This window comes from Canis lupus, chromosome 6 (genome assembly GCF_003254725.2).
Source record: "Canis lupus dingo isolate Sandy chromosome 6, ASM325472v2, whole genome shotgun sequence".
Taxonomy (NCBI): domain Eukaryota; kingdom Metazoa; phylum Chordata; class Mammalia; order Carnivora; family Canidae; genus Canis; species Canis lupus.
In genome coordinates this window covers 49,854,879-49,868,812 of record NC_064248.1, presented here as the reverse complement: position 1 = coordinate 49,868,812, position 13,934 = coordinate 49,854,879, and the positions used below count along the sequence as shown (strand labels likewise).

At 35.0% G+C, this 13,934-nt stretch overlaps 1 protein-coding gene across 5 annotated transcripts in view; it reads left to right on the top strand.

Annotated features, from left to right (window-relative positions):
* AGL (amylo-alpha-1, 6-glucosidase, 4-alpha-glucanotransferase) overlaps positions 1 to 13,934 on the top strand; it is a 72,896-nt gene that overhangs the window by 38,898 nt on the left and 20,064 nt on the right. For all 5 annotated transcript variants that reach the window (XM_025417530.3, XM_025417528.3, XM_025417529.3 and 2 more), the window contains exons 22-27: positions 2,227 to 2,363; positions 2,647 to 2,780; positions 3,703 to 3,878; positions 8,184 to 8,286; positions 11,577 to 11,802; positions 12,884 to 12,995. In XM_025417530.3, the coding sequence (XP_025273315.1) occupies positions 2,227 to 2,363; positions 2,647 to 2,780; positions 3,703 to 3,878; positions 8,184 to 8,286; positions 11,577 to 11,802; positions 12,884 to 12,995 (888 nt within the window). The remainder of the gene's footprint in view (positions 1 to 2,226; positions 2,364 to 2,646; positions 2,781 to 3,702; positions 3,879 to 8,183; positions 8,287 to 11,576; positions 11,803 to 12,883; positions 12,996 to 13,934) is intronic.

Below are 13,934 nucleotides of genomic sequence, written 5' to 3'. Positions count from 1 at the left end.
CTTCCTGCATGGAGCCTGCTTCTCCCTCTGCCTCTTTCTCTCTGTGTCTCTCATGAATAAATAAATAAAATCTTAAAAAAAAAAAAAAAAAAGAATGGGCTGTAGAACCAGACTCCTTGAGTTGGAGTAAACTCTACATGGCTCAGTTTTCTCCTCTATAAAATGGAAATAATAATAGTACCTACCACAAGGTTTAAATGACTTAATTCACATAAAGCACGTAGACAATGCTTAGTTCATAGCTAGTATTTAGTTCATAGCAGGTAGATTGTACCTTAAAAAAGAAGAATTTTTGCCCTTTATACATTCTTGGTTTTTAGCTTTTGTACTTTCTACAAAACCAAGCACATAAGATGCTCTCAATAAATTTCCTTTAGGCTTCTGTACTTACGACAGTTTTTTTCTAAAACAGTCTCACTTTCAACACAAAGTGTTTTGTGCTGTGAGAAATACAGAAATGTATATGTTACCTGTCATAGACTGCTATTTACTCCATTTTCACTCTGAACGTTGAACTCTGTCTGGTACTTGACTGGAAAGACCACACTTTTGTGAACTTCTTTTCTGGTCTTTGTCTTTCTTAAAGCTAAGTCTAGTTCTTTACTAACTCTCCTGATTTACTTTTTACTTTATATCAATCCCTTTTTTCTCTGACAGTTGAAGATCTCCACTGGGTATTTCTTGCAGGCTGTTAATAGCAACATCCAATTAAGTCAGATTTACCAACTTCGTTGACTTTCTGTCCCCTAAACAAAATTCCCCTTCTCTTCTTCCTTGCTTATAGTAGTATGTATTCAGTCATGTTGGAATCCAGGAATCTGTTTTTTGGATCTGTACCTTTTATCTGCAGTATTCAGTCAGTAATTGTGACTGGACTTTTTTCTGTGTTCTCTGTGGTATACCATATCTTTTTATTTTCATAGTTAACACCCTATTTAAAGACTAAATCCTGTCTCCAAAACCAAGTAACCAATTTTCCAACTTTTTGTAACCTCTTCCACAAAACATTCCACCCCTTTGATCAGATCTCTTTTTCTAAAATGCTGCTCCATCGTGTCACCATTATTCAACAAGTGAAACTTATATTTACTGAGCAATATTTGCCTTCCCCAAAAATGTTAGAGCAAAAGTGGAACATTATTTTATACTGTCTTGCTTTCTAGTTTTGTTTTGCTTTTTTTGTTTTGTTTTTTAATGTTTTAAGCTTTGTTTCCTGAAGGAGGCTGTAAGCCCCTTGAGGGGAAAAAAACTACATCTTAAATTTATATATTTATTTTTTAATTTCTCAAGACCTGCTATATACACAGTAAAATTAAATCCTAAATATATAAATAAATTTAGTCAATTAATTTGGTGAGGCTGTTTATATAATATTTTTTAAGGTGGAAATTATTACATTATTGGATAATGAAAGAAGTACTATTATTCTGTCATTGAAATAACAATCTGTATACACAGAATTCTAAGTTTCTCTTTGAGCATTACTTAAGGATATGCCCGTATACCTCACCTTGATAGCTTGTTTAGTTCTAACTTCCTTTTATTATATTTCGAAGAATCTTTCCTTTTTTTTTTTTTTTTTTTTAAGATTCTATTTAGTTATTCATGAGAGACACAGAGAAAGAAGCAGAGACACAGGCAGAGGGAGAAGCAGGCTCCCTGCAAGGAGCCTCATGTGGGACTAGATCCCGGGACTCCGGGATCACGCTCTGAGCGAAAGGCAGATGCTCAACCACTGAGCCACCCAGGCATCTCCAAAGATTCTGTCCAAAGCAGGCTTTATTATTATTATCACCAAAGATGCTCTTGCTCTCTCTGAAACTAGTCCTGTGATTGCCTGAATATTAATGATTCCACCAGTTTTCAACATAAGAAGATACAGACTTATCTTTTTCCCCTAATGCCTTAAGGCAGAGAAACTGCCAGCTACTTGCCTTTCGATATTATAATATTAAAATTCAGAAGAACATGTCGAGTCCCAGAAGTTAGGAATCTTGGAAAGCTCTGCATAGCCCCTGTGACAGTAGTCCCCTTCAGTATGTCTTTGTATCTCGGGTCAATGTTACCACGCTTATCTCCAGCCAGGGGAAGTCCCACTGTGGTCTTTGCAGCCCTTTATCTACCTCTATATGTGTTCACTCCAAATCATTAGAGACAGCAATAGCCCAGTCATTGGGAACAAATTGCCTCTGCCAATAACTGCATGATATTTCTATGAATTTTCAGGGTTAATGTCCGTCTTGGCAGAAATAAGGCCAAAGAATGACTTGGGGCATCCCTTTTGTGATAATTTGAGATCTGGAGATTGGATGATTGACTATGTCAGTAACCGGCTTATCTCTCGATCAGGAACTATTGCAGAAGTAAGTAAAACTATTCTAGTTCAAAAAACAAGGAAACAATAAAAACTATATTACTATGGTATAAATAAAATTGACATAGTTTTCTAGCCTGAAATATTTTCCTCCCTTCTTCATCATCTTCCAGTTCTAAAAAATGGAAATCCGGTTGATAGATTACTAGGTAGTAGAGCTACATGTTTGGATTTACCGCTTAAAATACACCTAGCCTAAATAAATAAATAAATAAAAATACACCTAGCCTGTAAAGACACCAAATTAACTTCTAAAATTATTTTTATAACAGGTTGGTAAATGGTTCCAGGCTATGTTCTTCTACCTGAAGCAAATCCCACGTTATCTTATCCCATGTTATTTTGATGCTATATTAATTGGTGCATACACCACTCTTCTGGATATAGCATGGAAGCAGATGTCAAGGTATATACAACAAACCTTGAGTAAATAGGCATGTTTGTGTAGAAAACATATACAGTCAGTTTATATACTCTTGAAAGACCAAAACATAAAGAATTGTCATAGATTCATACAGTTGAAAAATTTGTTAAGTGGATAGTAAATGTATTTGCATCCTTTAATCTGGAGCATACAGAAACAAACAGGGGTATTAAAATCTCTTCAGTAAAGCTAAAAAACCATGTTCATGGGAAAATTTAATTGTCTCATTTTACTGGTTTCTATTTATTCATTGACTTGTTAATAGATAAAATTTTTAGAACATGCATACACAGTTCTTTTTCTAATTTTTTGTTAATTAAGAGAAAAGTTACTCTGATATTTTTTAATAATAAATTTATTTTTTATTGATGTTCAATTTGCCAACATACAGAGTAACACCCAGCGAAATGAATTTGCCTTTATTGGTACATTTCCCTAAAATGAAATTACAGATCAGAATGTGCCACTGAAGAACCACCAAATTGATTTGGGCATGATTTCAGAAAGAACAAAACTTAAGCCCTTCCATTTGTTGCACAACAGGCTTTGGACTTGAAGCCAGCTATAATATTGGGTAAAATGAAAGCAGTTCTGAAATCTAACCAAATTGAAAATCTTCAGCCAATATTTACTGTTGTTACACATCTAATAGACTATTTGAAAGAAACAAATTAAAATGACACTGCTGAAAAATTGTGAAACATTGTGTATGCGAGATGAGTAAGTTCTAGAGATCTGCTGTGTAATATTGTGCCTGTAAATACTATTGCGTTGTCCACTTAAAAAATCTGTTAAGAGAGTAGATTTCAGGTTAAGTTGTTCTTAACACAATAACATTTTTAAAAAGAAATAAAATTTTTGTATTTCTACAAATAATATTTTAAACTCAGTCACTTTTTTACAGCTTTGTTCAGAATGGTTCTACCTTTGTGAAACACCTTTCACTGGGATCAGTGCAAATGTGTGGAGTAGGAAAGTGCCCTTCTCTGCCACTTCTTTCACCTTCACTTATGGATGTACCATATAGGCTAAATGAGATCACAAAAGAAAAGGAGCAATGTTGTGTGTCTCTAGCTGCAGGTAAGAAATCACATACAGGTGAAAAATGTGTTAGTCTATATTATTCAAAAAGGTAAAGTTACAGGGAAATCATTATTTAAAAAAAAAAAGACTCATGATGTTATCCAAACTTTTATGAGACTGCTTAGTAAAATTTCATAGATATTCACTTGTAGAACTAATTTTTGTACTTACTATTTAATTAATACTGTGCAACAGGCATTATTTATGTGTTTTTCATTGTTGCTGATTAATCCTTTTCCTCTTCATGTTTCTGTTTTTTTGAACTCTTGACATTTCGTATTTTTTATCAGATTTGTTTTACTACCTTTAATCTTACACTTTTTTCCAAATTTAAGAAATTAACTCAATCTTGTAAATTACCAAGAGATAATGGAAAGATCCTCTACAAGTTACAAAACAAAACAAATGTTAAATAATTTTTTATTGTATGTCTCATTGCAATCAAATGCTTTCAACTGTATTCTTTTGGCATCCTTTCCTGCAAGTAGCATTAAAACCTGAATCAACAAATCTAAGTAAGCAAAATAGGCTAAAGAACAGACTTTTATTTTCTTTTTTAATGTATTTCAAGCTATTTATAGAAAGTGCTTAATATTTATTTAAGGCCACTGAATTTAGAACTTTCCAAGATAAACTGAAAAGTACCAAATTGCAGGATGACAGTAATAGTACATAAGTGATTTCCTCTTTTTACCCTTAAATTTGCATCTACCCAGACCAAGAAAAAAGACTTAGTAAGAACTGACAACTGAAAAAGAAATTAACTTTTCATTTAGGATGATCATATGTTTTAATTACATAATCATGTTTTAGATTTTCACTCAACTATGTCATCTCCTCCTGGTCTTATATTTCCCCTCTGAATCCATGCAGATACTCATGAAACTGAACTGGGTCATTGAGGAAAAAAAAATTGATATGCAGAAAGTGGTTCTAAAACCTACTGCTTAGAAGCCTATTACACAAAATAGTGATCTCAACATTCTTGATTATTCACTGCTGTTGTTAAGCACTCCCAAAATAAATACACTGATAATACCAAGTACATTTATAATCAGGTATAGTATAAAACAAAAATAGAAACTAAAAAGATGGGATCCCTGGGTGGCGCAGCGGTTTGGTGCCTGCCTTTGGCCCAGGGCGTGATCCTGGTGACCCGGGATCGAATCCCACATCGGGCTCCTGGTGCATGGAGACTGCTTCTCCCTCTGCCTGTGTCTCTGCCTCTCTCTCTCTCTCTGTGACTATCATAAATAAATAAAAATTTAAAAAAATTAAAAAAATAAAAAAGAAACTAAAAAGATGTGTTGATAAATATAAATAGAAGTTTTGATATTTGCTTCCGGTGTTGCAGGGGAGTGTTCTATATACTCCATATTAACAAAATATAGGACTGTACTCAGATTTGCAGACAGGTTTTTGGGGGTTCATTTTAAAATGCATACCAAAGCCTTTGGTGACAGTGGTACAAAAAAATTATAATTTTAAACTTGTATAATAAATGACAAGGTAGAAATCACAAGATAGTGATCTATAAATCCTATACTCTTAGAGGTCAAAAGTTAACATAAACATTGCTACATATTAGTGCTAGAGATTTTATAGTTTTGACATCTTAACAAAGACCAATTACCTGTACTTTAGGACATATGAGCTCAATACCACCCTTAAATCTATCTATATTCATATTTCATACTAGGTGTTAAATGGGTTAAAGTACCAGGAAGTCTGTGTGGCATAGAATACTATATATGTTAACTGCTGTTCTCATCATCATCAAAGTTACAATCATCAACCTCATATGAACCATATGTCAATAATCAACCATGTGTAAATAATACCCAGAGTATTTAGGAAATTTTATACCATTATTTTGGAGATGATGTAGAAAAGAAGTTTAGTTCTGAGCCTTTTTAGAAAATAATGTCTACCCTCCATAAGGTAAAGACCCAATAAGCAGAAACTTAAATTTTGAAGTATACTTAAAAATGGCCAAAATTTTCTTTTATCTAGCCAAATTATTTTGCCTCTCAATTTACCTCTTATAATTAGTTTTTTATTTTTCATTCATTTAGGAAAATTTTATATACATTATATATATTACATACCAGTTACAATTTTCAGTGACAGTTACAGTTTGGTAAATAAGCCAAATAAGGTTTCTGTAACTGTGAATCTTATTTTCCACTAGGGAGAACTAGGGAGAGACAGTTATTCATTCAACAAACTGGAAAACAAGCAAACGATAATGTCAGATATGTTATGAATGAATGATTATGTTATGAATGAATACTGTATACATTTTATAGAAGTCCTTAGTTTTCCCTTCCTGAAATATGTCTTGTATTTTTGCTTTAGCATAGCTCTTTTTTTGAGTAGAATGCTTAGTTTCCTTTACTTTCCTATTGATTATTGTTTTTAGTACCAATGAGAATAACAGTGTATTCTTGACATGTTTTATAAGAAACCAAATTCAGGGGATGCCTGGGTGGCTCAGCGATTGGGCTCCTGCCTTCAGCTCAGGTTGTGATCCAGGGATCCGGGATCGAGTCCCACATCAGGCTCATCTGCTTCTCCCTCTGCCTATGTTTCTGCCTCTCTCTCTCAGTCTGTCTTTCATGAATAAATAAATAAATCTTAAAAAAAAAAAAGAAAAGAAAAGAAATCAAACTCAGTCTAGAAGTAAAATTTTAGATTTTATCCATCAGTCACCCTATTTTTATCTCATGCCTAAAGGTTACAGTTACCTAGAATGTTCAAGTTATTTGGCACCTGAAGTCCTTATTTTTATTTGGAAAAACTGGCCAACAAACTGTGACATTCTTAAGTTGTCTTGAATTAATGGGAAATTTGGTATTAAAATTTGACTCTAGGGCAGCCTGGGTGGCTCAGCGGTTTAGTGCCACCGTAGGCTCAGGGTGTGATCCTGGAGACCCAGGATCGAGTCCCACATCGGGCTCCCTGCATGGAGCCTGCTTCTCCCTCTGCTGTGTCTCTGCCTCTCTCTCTCTGTGTCTCTCATGAATAAATAAACAAAATCTTTAAAAAAAATAAAAGAAGATAAAAGAAAATTTGACTCTAGATTAATAGGTTAATAAACATGTTCAGTTATCTATCATTAAGATAATCATTTCATATCTAGATTTTTTTTAAAGATTTTATTTATTCATGAGAGACACACCCATAGAGAGAGAGAGAGGCAGAGACACAGGCAGAGGGAGAAGCAGGCTCCATGCAAGGAGCCTGATGTGGGACTCGATCCCGGGTCTCGAGGATCACACCCTGGGCTGCAGGCGGCACCAAACCGCTGCGCCACCGGGGTTGCCCCTCATAGCTAGATTAATTTGTTGCCTCTAATTGCAGGTAGAATCTTTTTAGATATATCATTAATATTATATGGCACAGCTTTCTCTCGACCTTGTCTACTTTCATATCTGGAGAATGTACTTTATACGTTTATAAACTTTCCCACTTGTGTTACTAAAGTATGTATATATATATTTATATATATATATATATATATATAATGTGTTTATGGGAATCCCTGGGTGGCGCAGCGGTTTGGCGCCTGCCTTTGGCCCAGGGCGCGATCCTGGAGACCCGGGATCGAATCCCACGTCGGGCTCCCGGTGCATGGAGCCTGCTTCTCTCTCTGCCTGTGTCTCTGCCTCTCTCTCTCTCTCTCTCTCTGATGACTATCATAAATAAATTTAAAAAAATTTTTTTAAAATGTGTTTATATGTTAAATATTAGATCTCTGATTTCAACCTTTAATTTATTAAAAGAAAGTTTATCTGTGTATAAAGACTCACATTATAATCAATTTAGGTAAGCATCCCTTTCTAGCCCTGATTGTTTTTTTGGTTTTTTTTTAAAGAATTTATTCATGAGAAACCAAGAGAGAGAGAGACATAGGCAGAGGGAGAAGCAGGCTCCATGCAGAGAGCCCATTGTGAGACTCCTCCTAGGACTTCAGGATCATGCCCTGGGCCAAAGGCAGGCACTCACCTGCTCAGCCATCAAGGGGTCCCTGTAGCCCTGATAGTTAATCTCTTTGAAGTCATAGATTCCCTTAAGAATGTAGTAAAAAAAAATTTTTAAATTTAAAAAGAAGAAGAATATGGAACCTCATCACACAAATATTGGCATAGGTTTGGGCACACATTTTGCAGAATTTTAGAGGGTTTGCAGACTCCCTCATTCTTGTTCCCCAAGCTTAGAACAACTGGCCTATGGTAATGAGTTCATAGCCTTATGTGTATTATTCAGATTAACATATTACTTTGTTGTGTTTTCTGTTAGGCTTACCTCATTTTTCTTCTGGTATTTTCCGCTGTTGGGGAAGGGATACTTTTATTGCACTGAGAGGTCTACTGCTGATTACTGGACGCTATTTAGAGGCCAGGTAGGAGATCTCTAAAAAGTTGCAATGCCAGTTTATATCTAAATGTTTTCACATGCTCTTCAAACTTTCCTTCTTACCATCTGTTTGTAACATTTGGGAGGTATGTTTTTCCTTATGTATTTTTTTTTTTTTACATGTTCATTTCATAAGATGATAGGATTTCAAAAGAGTGAAAATTCTTGAAGTCACTAAATTTTAGTCCTTCATGTTACAGGTCAGGTTATCTTCAGCATTTGCCAGTTAATTTCAGTAAAACTAAAAAATGTGTAACCATGTTAACTAACATTACTCACTAAAGAGTAAATTTCTATGCCTGAATTAAGTATAAGAACTCAGATTAGTGGTGGATCCCTGGGTGGCTCAGGATCCCTGGAGTCCCAGGATCGAGTCCCACATCAGGCTCCTTGCATGGAGCCTGCTTCTCCCTCTGCCTGTGTCTCTGCCCCTCTCTCTCTCTCTCTGCATCTCTCATGAATAAATAAATAAAATCTTTAAAAAAAAAAAAACTCATTAACTTTTAGGTAAAATTTGAATTCTATCATTTTTTTCCTTCTATAATGAAGACTGAGTCCTATAGAAAGAATTATAGCATCAGGTTTTCCTCTATGTGTTGTCAAGCCTAGTAACCTCCAGGTTTGTCTTTTAGACTTAAAATAGTGTTTTCTTAATATCAGAATAATATGAATGAAATTATCAAAGGTAGAAAAGTGAAGCTGTACAGCAGTGCTACACAAATCAGTACTACAAATCAGTGGTGTCACCATCTCCTGAGAACTTGTTAGAAATGCAAATTAATGGTCCTTATGCTGAACTTCTGAATATAGGGATGGAGAAGGTAGAGTAACAGATGGAAATCTGTGTTTTCACAAGGGCTCCAGGTGATCTTCTGCAGCCCAAGGCTCTACAAATTAAAACTTTCATCGGAAAAAGCATTTATATGATACCTTGTGTTGAGGTCATTCAAAAAAAACTGAAGTTTGCCGCTTCAAATGAAAAAAGTTCTGATTTTGGTCCTTTTAAAATTGAAAATTTATTTTTTAAATTGAAGATTTCTAAGTGGGCATCTGAAACACATTGCATTCTTCCCTGCTAACCTAATACAATAAGACCTTTTCTTATTCATTTAAGAGATCATTATAGGGCTGTAGAAATTTGAGAGGCTGTTTGCTTCCTCCTTAAATACTCCTAACTGACTATGGTTAAGAAGTAGGAAATGGAACATTAGGGTTCAGCACAGTGTAATGGTTAAGAACTTGGGTTGGAGCCAAACTGCCAGGTTCGAACCCTGGTTCTAAACTACCAACTGATACATTATTTATCTTCTTTGTACTCTGTAAAATACTGATAGTACTTACCTTACAGGATTTTTCTAAGGATTTTTTTTCTAATGTTTTATATTTGGAGGGCGCCCAGGTGGCTCACTTGGTTAAGCGTCTGACTTCGGCTCAAGTCATGATCTCAGGATCCTAGGCTGGAGCCCCGCATCTGGCTTCATGCTCAGTGGGGAGTCTGCTTGTCCCTCTGCCCACCCCCCAATCGTGCTCACTTGCTCTCTCACTCTCTCTTTCTCAAATAAATAAAATCTTTTTGAAAAAAGATTTTTTTGAGAGTAATCTCTTCACCCAGCATGGGGCTCAAACTTATAACTCCAAGATCAAGAGTCACATGCTCAAGCCACTGAGCCAACCAGGCACCCCTAGAGAGGATTAAATGAACTAATACAATTAGGATCTGTCACATGCTAAGCATTGCATAAATGTTAGTTTTTTAAATCATTATTATTTTGTTGTCTGGGTTCCCAATTATCATTTCTATATACACTATCAACAATTTCTGCTGCTTAGTTTTATGTTATCTATCTAGATAGATGGGTATTTAGATCAGGGGTCAGAGAAATTTGGCCAATCACCTGTTTTGTATGACCTGGGTGCAAAGAATGGTTTTTACTATTTTAAAGAGTCATTTGAAAAAGAGTAATACAAGACTGGGACCATATATGGCCAACAGAGCCTAAAATATTTACTATCTGGTCCTTTGCAAAAAAAGTTGCCCACTCTGATCTATATGATTCTGAGAGAATAATGTATTTGTTAAGGTAGTGCTAGCTGTTCTAAATTATAAATTCATATATTTCAGTGGTTTTTCACAAATTTATTTCTCATTTCTGGTCCAAAATAGGTATTCAGGAGGCAGCTTTCCATGTAGTGATTCAGGGATCAAAGCTCCTTCATCTTGAGGATCGACCATCTGAGTACTACTCTCTAGTCAACTGGCAGAGAGGGAAGAGCCTGGGAAAAATACAGCTGTTCCACACACTTAACATACACTAGTTCCATTCACATTCTTGCTTTGGAATCCAGTAACCTGGCCACAGCTAGCTAAAAAAGTAGATTGAGGCATATAGGAAAGCCACTTTGGTGGGCACAGAGAGTTCTCCTTCATCCTTCTGCAGAGGTATTCATGGACAGAGGTCTTTTTATTCAAGTTTCAAGTGTATGACATTGTTCTGGATGGTTACAACTGCTCCATTCTGATTTTATTAATTGAAAATGTCACTGTCCATACTAACATTCTACTGTAGTATACAAGAAAAACCTTTATTGCACTATTATTTAAGAGAACAGCATTAAACTGAGACTTAAAATTAATTAATTTCTAAATGGTTTAGTCTAGGACATTTTAAATGACTTTTCCTAGGGTATACAGATTGCAATGCTAGGTTTTAAACCCCATTGTTATTTCTTAGTTTCATGCTCTTTTTAGAAATGCTATCCCATCTTACAAAGTTGTCATTTAGTATATGATAGTACAGTAATACGTTAAAAGATAAAGTATTCTCTGTCAGGTTTTTTAAATAAATCATGATTTTCAAGGTCAGCTTTTACCCATTTGTTTCCTTATGTATTTGCTTTGGTATTTAAAATAATAAAGTTCTTGTCCATGTCGTATTTACCTAGATTTTGAAATACCGCAGATTTCAAAAGTAGAATCTAGAGCTATAAGGGACCGTAAAAACCACCTAGTCCAATACCTAAATTGATAGATGAAGAAACTATCCCAGAGAGGGTAAGCTACACAGATTGTCAAGGAAAAAGCCAAGGCTAGGATTAAGGCTTCAAGCTTTTAATTCAAGGCTTAATCTCTCATATTATGACCATTTTCTACATGAAAATTCAAAGAAATAGGGACAAGAGAGAAAATGCATCTGAAATAATAGTCACAAAAAGGGACTTAAACTTTTTAAGTGATTGTTTTCGTGTTAAATGATCCACTTAATTCTGTTGTTTTAGGAATATTATTTTAGCATTTGCTGGTACCCTGAGACACGGTCTCATTCCTAATCTCCTGGGTGAAGGAACTTATGCCAGATACAATTGCCGGGATGCTGTGTGGTGGTGGCTACAGTGTATTCAGGATTACTGTAAAATGGTTCCAAATGGCCTAGACATTCTCAAGTGCCCAGTTTCCAGAATGTATCCTACAGATGATTCTGTTCCTTTGTCTGCCGGCACACTGGTAAAAATCCTCTTCAAACAGTTTTTTTTCCTTAAAAATAACTTTTAGCTTCTGATATAAAAATGTTTGTAATGAAGAATCCAAATCTGAAAGATTCTTCAAATATTGGTTTATGTTTAGCACCTACTGGTTCTATGAGCAATTGCAGAGATAAGACTTGCTTCTTGCTTAAAGAATTTTCAACATGATAGAAGAGATAATGTGTACATAACATGGTCATTGCAAAAGGTGGTGTATGGGAAATGCTGTGCATAAAAGGGAGAGAGATCATCTAGTAGATGGTTCTCAGGGAGGACTTCATAAGTAGCTAAAAATTTCACCTAAACTGAACCTTAAAAGATGAGTGGGATTTCAGCAGAGGTGAGAGAAGTTCTGGGAAGACCTCAGAGATGAAAGGAAAAGTAAAGAGCAGGGTAGATTGAAGCACAGTTTAGGACATACTGCTTAGTCTATTTTGGCTTTTTGTATAGGGTACCTGCAGAGTAGTAAGAGTAGGTGGGAAAGGGTAAACCAGGTTGTGGAGCACCTGATGACTAATCCAGGAAGTCCAGAGTTTATCTTATGAACAGTACAGAATAAATAAACATTCCAAGTGGTTTTCTTCCCAGTCAGTAATGTTCAATGATACTGTACTTTTTCCACTTCTCATCTACCTTTATATTATAACATTTGTCAAAAAAAGTTTTTATATAAAGTATCAGTTTATTATATAATAAGAGCAATGCCAATTTAAAGTTTAGATTTCTGTATAAGATAGATACAGTTATTAACTGCACAATTCACTCTAATGGAAACTATAGAAATTCACAAGAATTATTTTCATGTGTCAGCAAAATTATAAACTATTTCATGTCACAGACATGAATAGTCAAAACTACAATACGTTAAATATTCATATGCCAGAGGCTGACTGTATGATTTGGGGTATAGGAACTCCTTTTTTCTCCAGTCCCACCCCTGATCCCCATTTCTTCTCCTAAGGAAAAATCTATGTTTTCACAAAACTTCAGCTGTGGGATTTGGGAGAAGGTAAGAAAAATGTAATTTCTAACAGAACTAATATCCATTATGTCTCCAACAGGATCAACCACTGTTTGAAGTAATACAGGAAGTCATGCAAAGACACATACAGGGCATACAATTCCGAGAGAGGAATGCTGGTCCACAAATAGACCGAAACATGAAGGACGAAGGTACATAACTTTACATAGTAAAGATCGACTAATGAGGTAGAATTAAACTTTTTATATTATTCATGTATTTGACAAATATTATATTTGTGTCTAAAACTTCAGAATATCCCAATGAGAGAGATTAACATAGTTCCTGATCTCACTAGTTTAGTTTTAGTTTCTAGAGGAAAGATAAAATTTTATATATTTTGTCAGTTAATTTGAAAGGTAGTTTTGGTGATTGTATTTATGATCATAATAACGAATGAGTGCTCACTGTGTGTGCTAGGCATTATGCTAACAGCTTTTTCATGTTATTCCCATGTAATACTCCCAAGAACACTGGGGATGAGTTATACTGTTCCCATTTGTGTTGATAAGATGACTGAAGCAGAGTAGCTTGCTTAGAGTCACACAACTACTAAGTGGCAGAGTTAAGGTTTCATTTACAATCTGTGTAACTTAGGGTCTTCTAAAATTCTTTTTGTAAAAAGTTTTGTCTACACGGTTAAATAGATATACTTTTTTAATCTCTTAGAAGTTCATCATATTCCTATTTTTAATGGCATACTATCATCACCAGCCAGTGCAAGGCTAATGATAATTTATTTTATTACTCTATAGAGACTTTCCATATAGGAAGTAATGCAAAGACATATGCAGGGTATACAATATACATATACAATTCTGTGTATTTATTGTCCTTTGAAACATATACTGCTTTTTTGTGCATGTAGATTTTTCTTACTTCTTAATGTTGAAAGAATTAGAGACTGATAGAAATTTGCAAACATGGGGCACTTGGAGGGCTCAGTCAGTTAAGTGCCCGATTCTTGATCTCAGCTCAGATCTTGATCTCAGGATCATGAGTTCAAGCCCACCCTGGGCTCCATGTCCAGTATGGAGCCTACTTAAAAAAAAAAAAAAAGTTGCAAAAATGATATATAAGAGTATCCTGAA